This window comes from Zalophus californianus, chromosome 3 (assembly GCF_009762305.2).
Source record: "Zalophus californianus isolate mZalCal1 chromosome 3, mZalCal1.pri.v2, whole genome shotgun sequence".
Classification (NCBI taxonomy): Eukaryota; Metazoa; Chordata; class Mammalia; order Carnivora; family Otariidae; genus Zalophus; species Zalophus californianus.
This window is the reverse complement of record NC_045597.1, coordinates 162153759-162172018: the sequence shown is the minus strand read 5'-3', so window position 1 is coordinate 162172018 and position 18260 is coordinate 162153759. Positions and strand designations below refer to the sequence as shown.

Genomic DNA, 18260 nt, shown 5'->3' with positions numbered 1-18260 from the left:
TCTCCCACTATGTCTCTCTGTCAAACAAGTAAATAAAATCTTAAAAAAAAAAAAAAAAAAAAAGGGCGCCTGGGTGGCTCAGTTGGTTGGGCGACTGCCTTCGGCTCAGGTCATGATCCTGGAGTCCCGGGATCGAGTCCCACATCGGGCTCCCTGCTCGGCAGAGAGTCTGCTTCTCCCTCTGACCCTCTTCCCTCTTGTGCTCTCTATCTCTCATTCTCTCTCTCTCAAATAAATAAATAAAATCTTAAAAAAAAAAAAAAAGAGTAGAGACTTTCGGAGACCAAGTCCTTGGCCTGAATTCCAGTTCTGCCACTCTCTATGTGTATGGTTTTAGGTGATTTATTTAACCTCTATGCACTTCAGTTTCCTTATCTATGAAAAAAATAATACCTATGTCACAAAGCTGATATCAGAATCATATGAAATAAAGTAAAAAAACTTACCATAATGCCTGTCAAAAAGAGGCACTCAATAAATAATAAGTAATCTGTAATTATTAGAAGTATACACCATAAATTATATAACTACTTAATCTCTGTAGTCTGTTTCCCTAATTCTAAAACAGGAGAAAAGCCTACCTTTCAGCTATTTTTTTAAACCTTTTTTTTAGATTTATTTATTTATTTATTTATTTAAGAGAGAGCGCATGGGTTGGTGGGGGAAGAGAGGGAGAAGCAGACTTCCCACTGAGCAGGGAGCCCAATGCAGGGCTCAACCCCAGGACCCCGAGATCATGACCTGAGCCAAAGGCAGACGCTCAACTGACGGAGCCACCCAGGTGCCCCACAGCTATTTTGATTACAGAAAAATATCTGTAAAAACACTGCACTGAACACACAGCAGACATTCATAAAGAGGGATGTTAGTTATTAAACAACAGCTATTTCTCTTTTTCTGTTATTCTCAGTGGCATCTAATACAGTTCTCCGTATTTAAGTATTACTTTACTAATATAACATATTTTTTGGAAAATCTTTTATACAACATGTACCTTTAAACAAATTCATTAGTTGCAGAAATTCACTGCTTCTCCAACACAATTCTCAAGATAATTACTGAGGCCATGACTCAGTTGAATCTCACAGGAATCTCTCTCCAAACACCCTAACTAGATACCACCTTTCAAACAATAAATTCTCTAATTAGTGACCTAAATGAAATGGGCTGGAAAGATTTTAGGAATCAGCTCACCTAAGCGACAGTATGATAAATGCAACCTACACTAATTTTAGTACTCCTAGCCGTATTAACTTACCTCTGATATTATCATTTATTGAATTATTCAGAGTTCTCCTTTCAAATATAATTCTTTAAGTAATAGCTCCCAAACTTTGCAATATCAAAGCTACTGTATAAAAATGTCTGAATTCACAAACCCTAAAGGAGCTACACAATTGATGAATGGTACGCTTCTTTGGAGCCCACACCAGTACAAAGATCAAAGAAAGGTAAGGGTAAAAAGGCCAGACCAAGCTGAGACAGTCTGGGTGGAGAGTGAGAGACAACAGAAGAGGAAATAAATTAAATTTTGACTTAAGTAAAAGTAAACTTTTACTCCCTCCTCCCTGAGACTTCCCCCCATTCTGCCCCTTTACCTTTGGCTACCACTATTCTTTCCTACCTCTGTACACGCCCTGTGAAATATGACCACTAGGATGGACAACTAGGATGACAAAAGTGTTCCAGATGTTATGTATTTCCATATACCAACTGCAGAGAATAGGTTCTAACTCAAAGTTATTCTACATAAATTAAATGAATCTACATGCTCAAGCATTTTAAGCCATTCATATTAGTCATCTATTTATTTGATACTCCCTCAATTTTTATAAGCTAGAAAACCAAACAACCAAGATTCTTAGAAATTTTTAAATTAAAATAATAGGTAAGGCTCTAATTGAGAGCTAAAAATGTCTGGTTTCCATGCTCAGGCATTTTAAGCAATTGATATTAGTCACCTACTTACCATGACAAGCAAAAAATCTATTATGACATGTTAGCAGAAGTATATTTTATATATTTCAAATTAACTGTCCCAAATGATGGTTTTCGGTGAAATTCAGTGATTAAAAGACAATTTGGTCATTAAAAGATAATTCAGTGAGGGGTGCCTGGGTAGCTCAGTCAGTTAAGCATCCAACTCTTGGTTTCAGCTCAGGTCATGATCCCATAGGTGGTGAGATCAAACCCCATGTGTGGCTCCACGCTCAACAAGGAGTCTGCCTGAAGATTCTCCCTCTGCTCCTCTCCCCACTCACATGCACACATGCACAGGCGGGCACTCTCTCACTCTCTAAATAAATAAATCTTAAAAAAAAAAAAAAGACAATTCAGTGAATTCAGATGGAATTCAGTGATTAAAAGACAACTTGGCTATATACTAAGTAGTAGAGCACAGCCATTAAGAGCACAGGCTATGTCTATATTCCAGCTCTATTAGTTATGCTGCCTTGAGCAAGTTTCTTAATTCCTCTGTGCCTAAAAGTCCTCATCTGCAAATGAAGAAAATAACAATATCTATCTCATACCATTATTATGAGTTAATATATGTACAACACCAAGAATAGTTCCAGGTGGATTATGTAAATATAGGGGAAAAAAAAAAAACCTATAGACCTACCTACTATAAGAATTTTTGGTAATTGTGGATATGGTAAAAGCTTTTCTAAGATAACACAAAATCCAGATGTTATAAAGGAAAAAAATAAACAATTCTAATCATGTAAAATCATATATATAAATATCACCTTCAAATACATAAGAAAAACAAATCACTAGAAAAATTAATCTTTGATATATAAACAGGTAATTCAGAAAAATGTAACTAGCCAATAACCATATGAAAAGAAACTCAGCTTCACTAATAATTAAAGAACTGCAAACTGAACTTTGCTTTGGCAAAAACTGAAAAAATATTATAAAGCATTTGAAAGAGGTATAAGAAAATGAAATTCTTGGACGCACCTGGCTGGTTCAATCGGTGGAGCATTATGGTTCGAGACCCACACTGGGTGCAGAGATTACTTAAAAATAAAATCTTAAAAAAAGAAAATACCTTTTAAAAAAAAGGAAGAAAGAAAATGAAAACTCTGATATACTAGTGGCGGAAATGGAAAGTGGTACAATATTTTGGCAGGGGGAATTTAGAAGTTCATACCAAAATTTTAAATGTGCAAACTTTGACCAAATGATCTTACTTCTAGAACTAGCCTACATGATTAATAACAAAAATCTGTGCATGATATATATGATTCTAACTTTATTTAAAAAACAAACTCTAGGGCGCCTGGGTGGCTCAGTCGTTAAGCGTCTGCCTTCGGCTCAGATCATGACCCCAGGGTCCTGGGATCAAGTCCCACCATCGATCGGGCTCCCTGCTCGGCAGGAGGCCTGCTTCCCCCTCTCCCACTCCCCCTGCTTGTGTTCCTACTCTCGCTGTCTCTGTCAAATAAATAAATAAAATCTTTTAAAAAAACAAAACTCTAATTATACAGATGTTTATTTACAGTGCATACAAAAAAGTATGAAATATTATCCACCAAACTATTAACACTGGTTACATCCAAGGAACGGCATTAGAGAAAAAGTAAAGAGGGAATGGATTTTTTTATTTCTCTACTTCATTATCATAAATCATTTGTACAATGATCTTCTATTACAACATTGGGATTCTAAAAAACAGAAAGATTTTTAAAAGAAATAAAGTCAAAATCTGAAAGCCAAAACACATCTAAAAATATAAAGCAAAGCCAACAAAAGTTTATCTTATTACTTCCCACAGTCATCACTGGTCCTGTTTCCCAAATTCCTTTTCTAGATACTTGGAAAAATCACAGTTCCTAGAGGTTAGGGGAGACTAAATAGTGGATTTTAAGTGGAAGTGATGTGCCAGAGCATGTAACTGCCATGAAAGATCTTCTTACACTTTTACCTCTGGCACTGCAACCATCAACTTTCAAGATGGTGGCAATGCATTAACCCAGAGTCCTGAATGATGAGAATACTCCCGCCAGTCTTCAATGGACATAAAGTATGAGCAAGAAATAACCACTGATGTTTTAGAATAACCTAGCCTAGCCAAGTGATATGCTTCCAAAAACCATGCCTCAACACACTAGCTTTGAATTGCAAAAAACTAGAATTTAAATCTATTTTCAGATAATAAATTTAACCTATTTCCATTAATCTACCATTTCATTAATATAAAGCTTATCAGCTGCTGAGTGTACAAATCTGAGTTTAGTTTAAATCTAAGACTACTGCCTTGCTCTCAGAAGGACTTAGCAGCAAGGATCAGTAAAACTGAATTTCTCAAAAACTTAAGAAAATGGACAAAACAATGATTCTTACAGAAGAGCTGGATTAATACTTGGTGCTAAAAACTAAACTAAATTTATAGATAAACATTCTTAACAGCATTTCATCAAGCTAACACATTGGTTTAGCCAAAGGAAAAATAAATATCCCAGAAAAGTTATCTCTCACAAAAAAATTTTGCTTCAATAAGCAGTATGAATATTTATCTCGTTATCATTTGACTGTTTTTAATCTTGCCTTTCATGTCACCACAATATGGCCCTTTGAGCAGTAACTAAATTTAAAAGTTACTCTTCACACTAGACTGGCCCACAGGGATTCTAATCACTAACAACAGATGGAAACCTTAAAAACTTATCCTCAACTAAATATGTCATCATCATTCTTCATCTAACTGGTGCTCCTTTCCAAAACTGAAGCTTTGAATCTTTCATGAAAATGTTTATTATCCGGGGTGCCTGGGTGGCTCAGTCAGTTAAGCAGCTGCCTTCAGCTCAGGTCATGATACCAGAGTCCTGGGATCGAGCCCCACATCCGGCTCCCTGCTCAGCAGGAAGCCTGCTTCTCCCTCTTCCTCTGCCTGCCGCTCCCCCGCTTGTTCTTTCTCCCTCTGTCAAATAAATTAAAAAAAAAAATCTTTATTATCCACCAACATTTGAATGCTACACACAAAACCAAAACCTGTTGTCATTTACTACAAAATAAGAGACCATAACCAAGGCATAGTTCAGTCTAGAAAATTATTCCTGAATGATTAAAATGCCAAAACTTTTTTCAGATGCCTAAAATACTACTCCAAGTATTTTATACCTTCAGACTAACACTGTATATATTACATGAATGCTCTGCTTTGGAGTTATAGAGGCCTGGGCTTGAATTCCAGTCTCCTACTTACTTTACTTATCGGTAAAATAATGAAAAATAATAGTACTGAGTAGTCTGTTTAAAGGATAATGAGACCATATAGTATATATGTAAGGCACTTAGTAGATATGTCAGAGGCTCAAGAAATACTTGAGCCTCTTTTGTCTCCTCTTTTATTCCTCCAATATATATATTTACTGTATGTAGCCACTGTCAAACTATACAGAATAAAGTATCTCAAATCTAACCTCTTCTAAATCATTTGATTTCTAAATGTTTACTTCTGTGTAAAGTTAAAAGCACAATAAAAGTTGAGCAAGAAAGATCAGCAGATGGAGTCATAAGAAGTAGGGACCAGATTATATAGGATATTTCAAATGATTGTGACTTTTACTCTAAATGATATGCAGAGGCTTTGGAGAGTTTTAAGCAGAGAAATGTCATAATCTGACTTATGCTTAAAAAGATGGCACTGGATACTATATTGAAAAAGCGACTATAGGGCGCCTGGGTGGCTCAGTTGGTTAAGCGACTGCCTTCGGCTCAGGTCATGATCCTGGAGTCCCAGGATCGAGCCCCGCATCGGGCTCCCTGCTCGGCAGGGAGTCTGCTTCTCCCTCTGACCCTCTTCCCTCTCATGCTCTCTATCTCTCATTCTCTCTCTCTCAAATAATAAATAAATAAAAACTTAAAAAAAAAAGCAACTATAGTAAAAGTGACCATGTTACAGAAGAGAGAGGCTACTGAAAAATTACAACCAAGAAAAATCTTGGCTTTTAAATTAACGTAGTACCCACAGAGGTGGTAAGAAGTAGTCAGACTCTAGATATATTTTGAAGGTAGGGCCAACAGTTTTTAGTACCAGAGTGGATGTGAGTGTTAAAAAAGAAAGAGAAGAGACAAGGATATCTTCAATTTTTGGCCTGAACAACTTGGATGACAGACATATGCTGAGTTGGGAAAGACTATGGGAGGAAAAGGCTTATAGATGCAGCTCAGGGACACATTAAGTGTGAGATAACTATCAAACATCTAAGTGGAGATGCTGAATACACAGTTGGCTACCTGCAACAAGATTTCAAGAAAAGAGGTTTGGGATGGAAATAAATTTGAAACTTGTTAACCTCTATGTGTTACTTTAAAGCCATGAGAATGGATGAGATCACCAAAGGAGAAGGTGTATACAGAGAAAAGTAAAGGTCCAAGGACTGACCAACAGAACTGAATTGGAAATCCAGAAATAAATCTATACATCTGTGGCCAACTGATTTTTTTTTTAAAGAGTGGCAATTCCATTCAAGGAGGAAAGAATAGTCTCTTTAGCAAATGGTACTGGCACAACTGGATTTCCACATGCAAAAGAATGAAGTTGGATCTCTATCTCACACCATATATAAAAATTAACTCAAAATCGATCAATGACAGGGACACCTGGGTGGCTCAGTTGGTTAAGTGTCTGCCTTCGGCTCAGGTCATGATCCCAGAATCCGGGGTTCAAGCCCTACATCAGGCTTCCTGTTCAGTGGGGAGTCTTACACAATGTTACATATCAATTATATCTCTATAAAAGTAAATTTAGCCACTGTGGAAAACAGTTTAGTGGTTCCTCAAAAAAACTAAACACAGAATCATTACGATATGATTCAGCAATTGCACTCCTGGGTATACACCCATAGGAATTTAAAGCAGGGACTGGAACAGATACTGTACACCAATGTTCACTGCAGCCAAAAGGTGAAAACTCAAGTGTCCATCAACAGGTGAATGGATAAACAAAATGTGGTATATATACAATGGAATATTATTCAGCCCTAAAAAGCAATGAAATTCTGACACATGCCACAACATGGATAAACTCTAAAACATTATGCTAAGCAAAATGAGCCAGTAACAAAAGGACAAATATTATATGATTCCACTTACATGAAATATCTAGAGTAGGCAAATTCATAGAGACAGAAAATAGTTTAGAGGTTACCAGGGGCTGGGAGAAGGGGGAAAATGGGAGTTACTGCTTAATGGTTAAAGTTTCTGTTTGGGGTGATAAAAACGTTTTGGTGACACACATCAATATGTGTTGCACCACACTGAGAATGCTGTTAATGCCACGGGATCGTATACTTGAAAATGGCTAAAATGGCAAATATATGCTATACATGTTTTACCATAATTTCTTTAAAGTTAATAATATACCAAAATAATGAATTGTACATTTTAAATGGGTAAACTGTATGATATGGGAATTATATCTCAGTAAAGCTGTTTTACAAAATTTACTAACCAGAAGTTAAAATGGCATTAATTCGATCTGATTTAGAATGTATGATAACTGAGTCAAAGGCTATGCTGAAACTGATGTTGGCACTGTTTACCTTAAAATTAAAACAATTTCTGACACCATTCACAAAAATACACTCCAAATGGATTAAAGACATAAATGTGAGGCCTGAAACCATAAAAATCCTTGAAGAGAACATAATAACTTCTTTGACATCAGCCACAGAAACATTTTTCTAGATATGATTCCTGAGGCAAAGAAAACAAAAGCAAAAATAAACTACTAGGACTCCAACAAAATAAAAACTTCTGAACAACAAAGGAAACAATTAACAAAACTAAAAGACAGCCTACTGAATGGGAGAAGATATTTACAAATGATATACCCAATACAGGGTTAGTATCCAAAATATATGAAGAGCTTATACAGGGGCACCTGTGTGGCTCAGTCAGTTAAGTGTCTGCCTTCAGCTCAGGTCATGATCCTAGGGTCCTGGGATGGGGTCCCGCGTCAGGTTCCCTGCTCAGTGGGGAGTCTGCTTCTCCCTCTCCCTCTGCTCCTCCCCCCTGACGTTACTCTCTCTCTCTCTCAAATAAATAAAATAAAATCTTAAAAAAAAAAAAACTTATACAACTCAACACCAAAAAAACCCAAATAATCCAACTAAAAATGGGCAGAAGACATTAACATTCTTCAAAGAAGACATACAGATGACCAACAGACACATGAAAAGATGCTCAACATCACTCATCATCAGGAAAATGCAAATTAAAACCACAATGAGATACCAACTCACAGCTATTAGAATGGCTAAAATCAAAAACACAAGAAACCAGTGTTGGCAAGGATGTGGAGAAAAAGGAACCTTCTTGCACTGTTGGTGGGAATGCAAACTGGTGCAGCCACTGTGGAAAACAGTATGGAGGTTCCTCAAAAAATTAAAAATAGGGGCACCTAGGTGGCACAGTTGGTTGAGCCTCGGACTCTTGGTTTCGGCTCAGGTTGTGATCTCAAGATCATAAGATGGAGCCCCACGTTGGGTTCCGCATTGTGCAGAGTCTGCTAAAGTTTCTCTCTCCCTTTTCCTCTGCCCCTCCCCCTATGCACTCACTCACGCATGCGCCCCCTCTCTAAAATAAATAAATAAATAAACCTTTAAAAAAATTAAAAATGGAATTACCGTATGATCTAGTAATCCCACTACTGGGTATTTACCCAAAGAATACAAAACCCCTAGTTAAAAAAGATATATGCACCCCTATGTTTATTGCAGCATTATTTACAATAGCCAAGAGATGGACACAGCCCAAGTGTCCATCCACAGATGAATGGCTAAAAAACGTATATGTACATGTGTATGTGTGTGTGTGTGTGTGTGTGTGTGTGTATGAATGAAATCTTGCCATTTGAAACAACAGAGATGGATTTAGAGAGTATAATACTAAATGAAGTAAGTCAGAGAAAGACAAATACCATGATTTCACTCATATGTGGAATTTAAGAAACAAAAAAAAAAAAAAAGAAAGAAAGAAGAGATAAACCAAAAAACAGACTCAACTATAAAGAACAAACAGATAGATGATTACCAGAGGGGACACGGGAGGGGGCTGGGTGAAATAGGTGAAGGGGATTAAGAGTACACTTATCTTGTATGTTAATAAAAAGAAAAAAAAAAAAGAGTACACTTATCTTGATGAGCACTGAGTAATGTATAGAATTGTCAAAGTTCTACTGCACACCTGAAACTAACATAACACTGTGTATTAACATACTAGAATTAAAATAAAAAGTTAAAACAAAAGACAATATTGTCTTTTGTCTTCTTAACTAAAAGCTATTTAAAGTCTACTCTAAGGTCCTTTCCAACTCTAAAACTCTAGGATTCCAACTATTTTAAAAGCACCCTTTGTATTTAGTTATAGATTATTTTTATATTTGCATTACAGAATATCCACATAGTGCCTTTCTTTAGAACACTTTTGTGGTCCTAACTCAACATAATCAACATACAAAATGTATCTGCAAAAAATTAAATTACATTTCTTTCAAAGTAGTGCTTTTACCATTTCAGAATGCCCCACAGTTTTCCCCAATCTAAGCTAAATTCAAAGTACTATATATATACTCAATAATAACCAAATATATCATTCAAAATGTTACACACTTACTAGTAACTAAGAATATCACTGGCTTTTCTCATACCATAAGCAAAAGTGCTAGAAATGCTATAAGTATCATGCAGGCCAACCCTCTCCTCCTTTATAATGAGGATACTGAAACCAAAAGAAGTGATATTCCCAAAGTGAACAGCTGATGGTACCACTAGGAAGGAACTCAAATCCTTCCAGCTTCACCTGTTTGAGTTAGAAATCATCTACTTTCCAGAATAATTGAAGGCTGGGAGAGGAGTAACAATAAAAGAAAATCAACAAGGGGGAGGAGTAGCAATAAAAAAAAAAGTATACTCAAGAAAATCTAAGGGAGGGGAGCCTGAGTGGCTCAGTCGTTAAGCATCTGCCTTCGGCTCAGATCACGATCTCAGGGTCCTGGGATCAAGCCCCACATCGGGCTCCCTGCTCTGCGGGAAGCCTGCTTCTCCCTCTCCCACTCTCCCTGCTTGTGTTCTCTCTTTTGCTGTGTCTCTGTCAAATAAATAAATAAAATCTTTAAAAAGAGAAAATCTAAGGGAGATTTTTAAAAAAGAAGGAAACAATTTATGGAGAAGGGAGGATGGAGAAGATATATAACCAGAGAAATGCAAAGTTACTAGTCAGACAGGGAGAGTTTCAAGGAAGGGGTGACCAAAATTCTCAAATTAAGTAGAAAAGTCAAAGAGAACAAGACTGAAAAATCACTGGAGGGGTGTCTAGGTGGCTCAGTCAGTTTAGTGTCTGCCTTCGGCTCAGGTCGTGATCTCGGGGTCCTGGAATCGAGCCCCGCATCAGGCCCCGTCCAGCAGGGAGTCTGCTTCTCCCTCTCTCTCTGCCCCTACCCTCGGCTCATGCTCATTCTCTCTCAAATAAATAAATTTTTTTTTAAAAAGTCACTGGATAAGGCAATTAGGAAGTCACTGATGATCTAATACACATCATGAGACAAGTAAGTTGAGGATATAGAAGTCCAGAAGCGTTTACTGCTCTTTCAAAAAAAAAGCTGGCAGGAAGATAGAAAAGGAGGGTGGAGATCAGCTAGAAGACACACAGGAACAAAGTCTCTTCTCCTGTGTTGCAGAATACCTTCAGGAATTTCTCATCCTGAGGAATAGGCAGAAGAGAAATAATACAATGCTAATAAGACTTGCAAAATACCTACCCTTGCTTCAAATAGCATGAAATCTAATTCCCTTTCAGAAAGTAATATAGGCTATGGCATGAGATATTTGGGGAAGGAGAGGTGGCCCTTGTTTTTCTTTGTATCCACCAACATTTTAAAAAGAACCTTGCGCAAAGGAAGCACTAATAAATATTTGTTGACTGGACATTTTAGTTCTCCTTCCATATGTTATCTATCCTATTAATGCCCCCTACCCTTGTCGCAGCTCCCATGAATGCATATTGTAATAGAAAATGGGTCTGGGGCGCCTGGGTGGCTCAGTTGGTTAAGCGACTGCCTTCGGCTCAGGTCATGATCCCGGAGTCCCGGGATCGGGTCCCACATCGGGCTCCCTGCTCGGCAGGGAGTCTGCTTCTCCCTCTGACCCTCTTCCCTCTCGTGCTCTCTCTCATTCTCTCTCTCTCAAATAAATAAATAAAATCTTTAAAAAAAAAAAAATGGGTCTGGTCAAACACCGTATTATGTGCAATTAACAGTAAGAAATAAATGTTGTGTTCTAACAGTTCTGATAAAGCAATGCATTTTATTTTTTTAAAAGATTTTATTTATTTATTTGAGAGAGAGAGAATGAGAGAGAGAGCATATGAGAGGGGGGAGGGTCAGAGGGAGAAGCAGATTCCCTGCCGAGCAGGGAGCCCGATGTGGGACTCGATCCAGGGACTCCAGGATCATGACCTGAGCCGCAGGCAGTCGCCCAACGAACTGAGCCACCCAGGCACCCTAAAGCAATGCATTTTAAAATATTCATGTCGGGGCACCTGGCTGGCTCAGTTGGTAGAGCATGTGACTCTTGATCTCCAGGTTGTGAGTATGAGCCCCACACTGGGTGTAGAGATTACTTAAAAATAAAATCTTAAAAAAAAATTTTTTTAAATAAAAAAATGTTCATGTCATTTACCCACAGGCTTATTTCTAACCTCACACAGACTATACATAAATTATATATGTATTCTTGTAATCCAGCAGTCTTAGTTGTCATACCCATCCCACAGATTAAAAAAAGTTTAAAAAAAAAATACAAAATCGAGTCTATTGTACCCAAAATTCTACTAGAGTCATCTTCATTGCTTCTAAAAATGATTCAAAGACTAGATCATTTAAACACAAGAGGGAAATAATTTGGTAATATGGAAGTCTCTTCCACATGTGTAAGTACTATACAAGATGGCCAAAATTCATGAATTCATATTTAATTTTTTTCTAGCAGATATCAATCAAATCAGAATATAATTCTTCTTTGGTAGATAGAAACTTAATATATGCAATTTATCCACCTGGAATGTTCCACAGCATATTAATTTGTAACTAAAACCAAATCAATGTTACCTAGTCTAATTTAGTTTAGCACTATTTCTTTTATAAATATTTCATCAACAATTCTCAGGACGCCTGGGTGGCTCAGTCAGTTAAGCATCTGCCTCCAGCTCAGGTCATTATCCCAGGGGGAGTCTGCTTAAGATTCTCTCCCTCTCCCTCTGCCCCCATCCCTGCTCATGCACATGCTCTCTCTCTCTCTAAAATAAATAATAAATCTTAAAATAAAATAAAATGCAAATTCCCAAACTCACTGTCCAGATACTCAGATTAAGTAAGCCTAGGGTGGTTCCCATGAATGTGCATTTCAAACATAATCTAGTCCAATCCCACAATATTATAACTGAGAATACTATGTTGAGTAATCTGTTTGCCCAGAATCACAGAGTTTAGTTTTCATTAATTCATGACAGGAGTCTCCTTACTATACCACTTAAACTACTTTATAGTTGAAGGAATGGGAATAAAGAATAAATTACTAATAGATCATTTGAGTAAGTAAGCAATCTTAGAATACTTCCTGGCTCCAGTTCCTTTTGATTATTCATTAATTTAGTATTTCTTAAACATCTTCTATCTGCATGCAGTATGATAGATTAAAAAACAGTTTAAGATATGAAGTCGGTCCTCAAGAAGCAATTATCAGTTAGGAGGACAAAGCAAATACATAAAACTGATATTCAAAAGCAAGGCAATATATGAGAAAGTGCCAAAATAAGTGGTATGGCCATTTATAAAATTAACTAATTTACACTGACTTCATCCTGTACCTTTTATAGTTAGAATTTACCCATCAGAAATCAATATTCAATTTCTTCTCTATGTTAAGAAAGTTTGTCTTTAATGAAGGAAAGCTATTGTCCTTGTGTGAAATGAATCTCTGTCCCCACATTTCATACACACCAACATCACTACCACCACATCATCCCACATGCCAGGATAGGCTTTTCTAGAGATCAAAGTTGGTATAATTTTTATGCAAAAGCCTAATTAAGAGTTTGGCCCTGTTCAAATGGTAAGAGAAGCTCCTCTCTTGGACCATCTTCCTGATCATATGTGGTAGAATGAAGATCCCAATTCTTCATTTCCCAGCAATAGTATCACATGTCCATATATTACCATGGCCTCATTATAGCCAGAGTGTACTTCACTACTCCTTGTCTTTGGTCTTGGCCAAATGGGATGTCAGAGAAACAAGAATCTGAAAATGGCTGGTGGGACTGGGCTTGTCCTCTTGTAATTCTGCCATTGCCATGAAACAAGCTTTCCCCAGAGAGATGTTACCCTTCCCTCCAGCCTGGGCCCAAGAATGAGACAAATGGAGCAGAATAAATGCTTATTGTTGTATGTCACTATGATTTTGTGGTTACCAGCTATTATGCAGCAAAAGCTGAATGAATCACAATATTTTAAAAATCCAAACAATCAAGACTGATTATGTAAATCAGTGGTCCTCAAACTTGCCTAAGGGAGAATCTTTCAGGTTTCCAAGTTTAAAAAAAAATATAGGTCCCAGAGAGATCCCTTCAGTACATCTAGACTGATGATGGGGCACCTAGGTGGCGCAGTCGGTTGAGTGTCTGACCCCTGCCTTTGGCTCAGGCTGTGATCTCATGGTCATGAGATAGAGCCCTGCATCTGGCTCTGCACTCAGCACGGAGTCTGCTTAAGACTCTCCCTCCTTCTCCATCTGTTCCTCCTGCTCATGCTCTCTCTCTCAAATAAATCAATCTTAAAAAAAAAAAAAAAAAAAAAAACAGGCTCCTGGGTGGCTCAATTAAGCATCTGCCTTCGCCTCAGGTCATGATCCCAGCATCCTGGGATGGAGCCCTGCATCTGGCTCTCTGCTCAGTGGGGAGTCTGCTTCGCCCTCTCCCTCTGCCTGCCACTCCCCCTGCTTGTGCGGGCATTCTCTCCCTTTCTCTCTGTTGAATAAATAAATAAATAAAAATCTTAAAAAAAAAAAAAATCCACAGGTGACCTGTTGCAGTGCCCACATGTTAAGAAATACAAAAATAAAGATTACTAAATTTTCAGTTCCCCAACAATATTTATTAACTTCAGTGCTCAAGAACCGTAACTAAATAGATGAATTTTCCTTTAGACAAATTTGTATTCCTAAAGAGATGTAAAACTGAAATCTAATCAAGGGAAGTGCACCTGGCTGGCTCAGTCAGCAGAGCATGCAACTCTTGACCTCAAGGTTGTGAGTTCAAGCCCCAGAATTTACTTTAAAAAAAAAAAAAGAAGAAGAAGAAAGAAATCTAATCAAGTGGATTATTTCAAATGCAGGAAGATTCAACTGACAATGAAGTCAGTCCAGCCATTAGACACATCTGAGCCAGCCAAGGAGAACTATGATGTGATGCAGAATCCCAAGGTCCTTCAGATGCTCTGGAGAACCTTCCAGGAATGAATCCCAACAAAGGGGCCATTCAAAATGTCATGGGCTCCCCGGCCTCCCGGCCACCAAGGATGGCAAGAAGGACAAGGAGGAGGAGGACAAGACTACTGGAGGAAAGGGTAGCTGAGCCTGCTCAAAGGCCTGCACAGAATAGAGTGGGATATGGGGTCACATATGTTATCTGTAGCCATTACAATCTAAATAAAGAGTGACAACTTTTTTTCCAAAAAAATTTTTTTAACAGAAGCTGATTCTGCAATAAGTATTGCATTGTATTATATCCTTTTATTAAAATTAAGAATTCATTTATAACCAATCACATTTTTTCTATAAATCCTAATTTTTTGCATACAAAATGTTCTTAGAATTAAGGAATCCAAGAACTAGATAAAGTGGGAGAGGGGGAGTCAAAAGAGATAAAGGATTTACCCATGGCCCCCAAGAGGGATGTGATATCAACCAGTCTTCCAGTATTTTTTTCCTATCAGCAACACTATTTGCACCTACCTGGTTACATCACTACATCTATGTATCCCAAGTCCACACAGGCTCTCTCTAGTCACCCTGCACCTAATGAAACTGTACTAGCCACTCCAATATTAGGCAAAGTTTTACACATTTAGAACCATGACATCTGCATAACCAGTGCTGAATGATGATCCTGTCAAGTGTCCCTACTTACTTTCCAAAAGCTAATCTAGTGAAGGCACTACTCTTTCTTATGTTCCCAATTAGAGTGAGCTGTTGTTACCATTAATGTGATAGGCAAGGGTGCAGGCTATAATCCTGGCTCCACAATTTACTCTGTGGTGAGTGATTTAAATTCTCTGTACTTGCCCTCTCTGTAAAAGGAACATAATTAAACCTAGAGTACAGAATTGTCATGAGGATCAAATGAGAAAATACATGTAAAGCTATTAGAATAGTTGGTGGCACAGAGCAAGCACTCAATAAACACTAGCTATTACTATTATTGTTATAGTTCTGAAATCCAGCTTCACAAATTTTGGCATCTGGTAGTATATGTAATACTAAAGGAAAAAAAAGACTAATACCACTTTAAGTAGTTGATTCTTTCAATCCCTCCGTTTTAAAGGACATTATTCTATTTTATTTACCAAATTCAAATTAAATGTATTTTTAAATCAATGTTCTTTCCCTTACTATTATCAGTTCTGATCACAAAATGATAAGCCTGTAACTATAAATGAGAATCTACATTCTAAAAAGGTTAAGAATAACAAAGAACAATGCAAAGTCTGTGTTCTGAGATTTCTGCTCATAGAACGACTGCTTAAGCCTAAAGCCTTTTACTCTCTTCATATTTTACAGGAATCACGAGACTTACAGCCAGAGAATTTAAATAGCTAACACACTACAAAGAAACCTAGAAAAAATTGTTCATTTTTATCCCAAAAGGAATTGTGATGTTTAAGAATATTGAAATGCCAGTTTCAAAATACATTCAATTCAGAAGTTCGAATTCTTTTAATACTACATAGATTTATCATAAACGTAATAGACAATAATCAGCCAATATCAAAGGCACTAAAGGAAACTTCAAATTTTCTTTCAGAATTTTCCCAATGCATAGTTTTAAGGAAATAAGCAAGCAAACTGTGTCTAGCATAGCAATGAGAAATTTATTGAATGTGAAAAGTACACACTTGTATAAATTTAAAAAGTAATTGGAAAGCTGTTATATTGTCCTTTACTCATTTTTAAATGCATAATCTATTTGGCCATCCTACACCAAACTTAATAATTATATGTACAGTTCACTCCCAAAAATTTCTAAAAGCTTATCACAAAAAGACTGCTTGGAAAAATAACTGTAAACAGAAATGAGGATTTCTCTAAGGTGTCTGGGAACTAAAAAGAAAATATCCTAAGGAAAGAATGACTACCATTTCCCTTTAAGCTTAGTAAAATGTCAAAGAACTTTCAGGACTCAAATATGCTAGACGTCTGATGTGAGGTCAAAGTTGTTTCAATGACAGGAAAGCCAACAGATACCAGATGACTAAAATATAAAGTTATCGAAAATACTTTCAAGCCCAATAGTAATTCCAAAAGCATATAAAATACGAGTGTATTTATGTTGAAAACATGGAAATATAATTACCAAAATACTTTGGAACAAAATAATACTAACGACAATAATTAACAGTATTATACAACGTATTAAGAATCTCAAAGTTCTGGCTTCCTCAACATTTACCCAATTCATTCGGTAACATTTCGGAATAATGAAAGTAACATGGATTCCCAAAGAATGATCTAAATCTAAATATAAGGTTAAAGTGTGTGTTCTATAGTTGATGTTCTTTTTACTGTAAGCCAAATCAGCTTCTTTACGTTAAAAAACAAAAAATCTACAGCTCTGTTTCCAAAGATCTCATAATAGACACTGTTCATTGGCGATTAAAATATTATTTTTAATCCTTGCATTACCTCACAGCTAAAAATGTCAAGATACCACACCCAATATGTCTTTCCCCCCCCCCCCGGTGGGGGGTGGGAGGGGGGATATGGGAGTAGGGATTCGAAACTACACAAAAACAGGCAGGGTTATTTCCCTAGAAGGAACGGGAAAGGCGCGCAGGTACCGGACACGATTCCCTCCACAGCGATCGCGGGACGCGTCGCGAAGGGCGAGCGCAGGCCTCGGCCTCTGCGGGCTCCCTCGCCCGCCACCCGCGGGGGCAGTGGCCCGACGCGCCGCCCGGGGCTACTCACCGGCCGCAGTGCTGACCAGCAGGACGGTCCACAGGAGCGACGGCACCCACCGGGGCCGCTGCAGCGAAGAAGTCATCCCTGGGCCAGCCGAGAAGCAGCACAGCAGAGAAAAGAAATATGGAAAGTAAACACGGGCGGAGAGGTACGGCCGGGAGGCTGGTCCTCGCTCTCGTCTGACTTGTCCGGCCCGTAGGTATTACAATGCAGTTTGAAAGGACAAATGGCAGATGAGAGGACCTAGCTGCAGAGCTTTCATTCCGCTGCAGAAATTCCCTTCATTTCTCTCCCTCGCGGCTGGAGAGGTTCATTCGCCCAGGACGGGGTGCCTCGGCCACCCAAACTGAAGGCATGTCCGTGTGGAGAAGCAGGGAGAGAGGAAGAAAGCCCAGCAGTTATTTCCCTCGTAGTTTCACAATGTCAAAAAAATATCCAGGTCTGGGAGAAAACATATCCAGGGTGCAGGGGTTGGAGAGCGGGGATTCGATGGCGGGGCTCAGGATCAGAACAAGTTCCGGACCGCCGCGAAGGGCGAAGCCGGGCGGGCGGCGGGGGCGCCCCGCGGCACGAGTCGCATCGCCCGCGGCTCCGGGAGGGCAGGATTCCTTTTTAAGTTTCGCTTCGGTGCTTCCTTCACTCGGATTTCGAGAACAAACCCCGTTCCTCGACTGAATCGAAAAAGGTGCCTGCCTCCATGGACAAACCCACAGAGCCCTCAAGCCTTCGCCGAACAATCCTGCGAGGTACTGCCAGGGCCCGGCCGGAGGGCTGAGGGGCAGCAGGAAGCGGGGGAGGGGAAGGGTCAGCAGGCAGGGCCCCGAGCTCCCCGAGACGGCGGGCGGAGAGGAGGTGGGGGGAGCTGCCCTTTCCAGCCCTCCCGGATTCGCTCCTCTCGCTCTCTCGCTCTTTTTTATTGCGGCCGCTCGATCTTGCCTGAGGTAAATTCCACGAAGAAAAGCCTCGTCTTCTCCCGTCAATGGCTCCTGTGAGCGAATCACAACCCCCCCGAGG

At 38.7% G+C, this 18260-nt stretch overlaps 1 protein-coding gene across 2 annotated transcripts in view; it reads right to left on the bottom strand.

The window, feature by feature from the left end:
- The window catches only part of BMPR2 (bone morphogenetic protein receptor type 2), a 206647-nt gene extending 188387 nt beyond the window's left edge, over positions 1-18260 (bottom strand). Inside the window, exon 1 of one of the 2 annotated variants that reach the window (XM_027591463.2) lies at positions 17253-18260. In XM_027591463.2, coding sequence (XP_027447264.1) covers positions 17253-17328 — 76 coding nt within the window. In that variant the 5' untranslated portion in view covers positions 17329-18260. The remainder of the gene's footprint in view (positions 1-17252) is intronic. The other variant, XM_027591462.2, reaches the window with a different exon arrangement.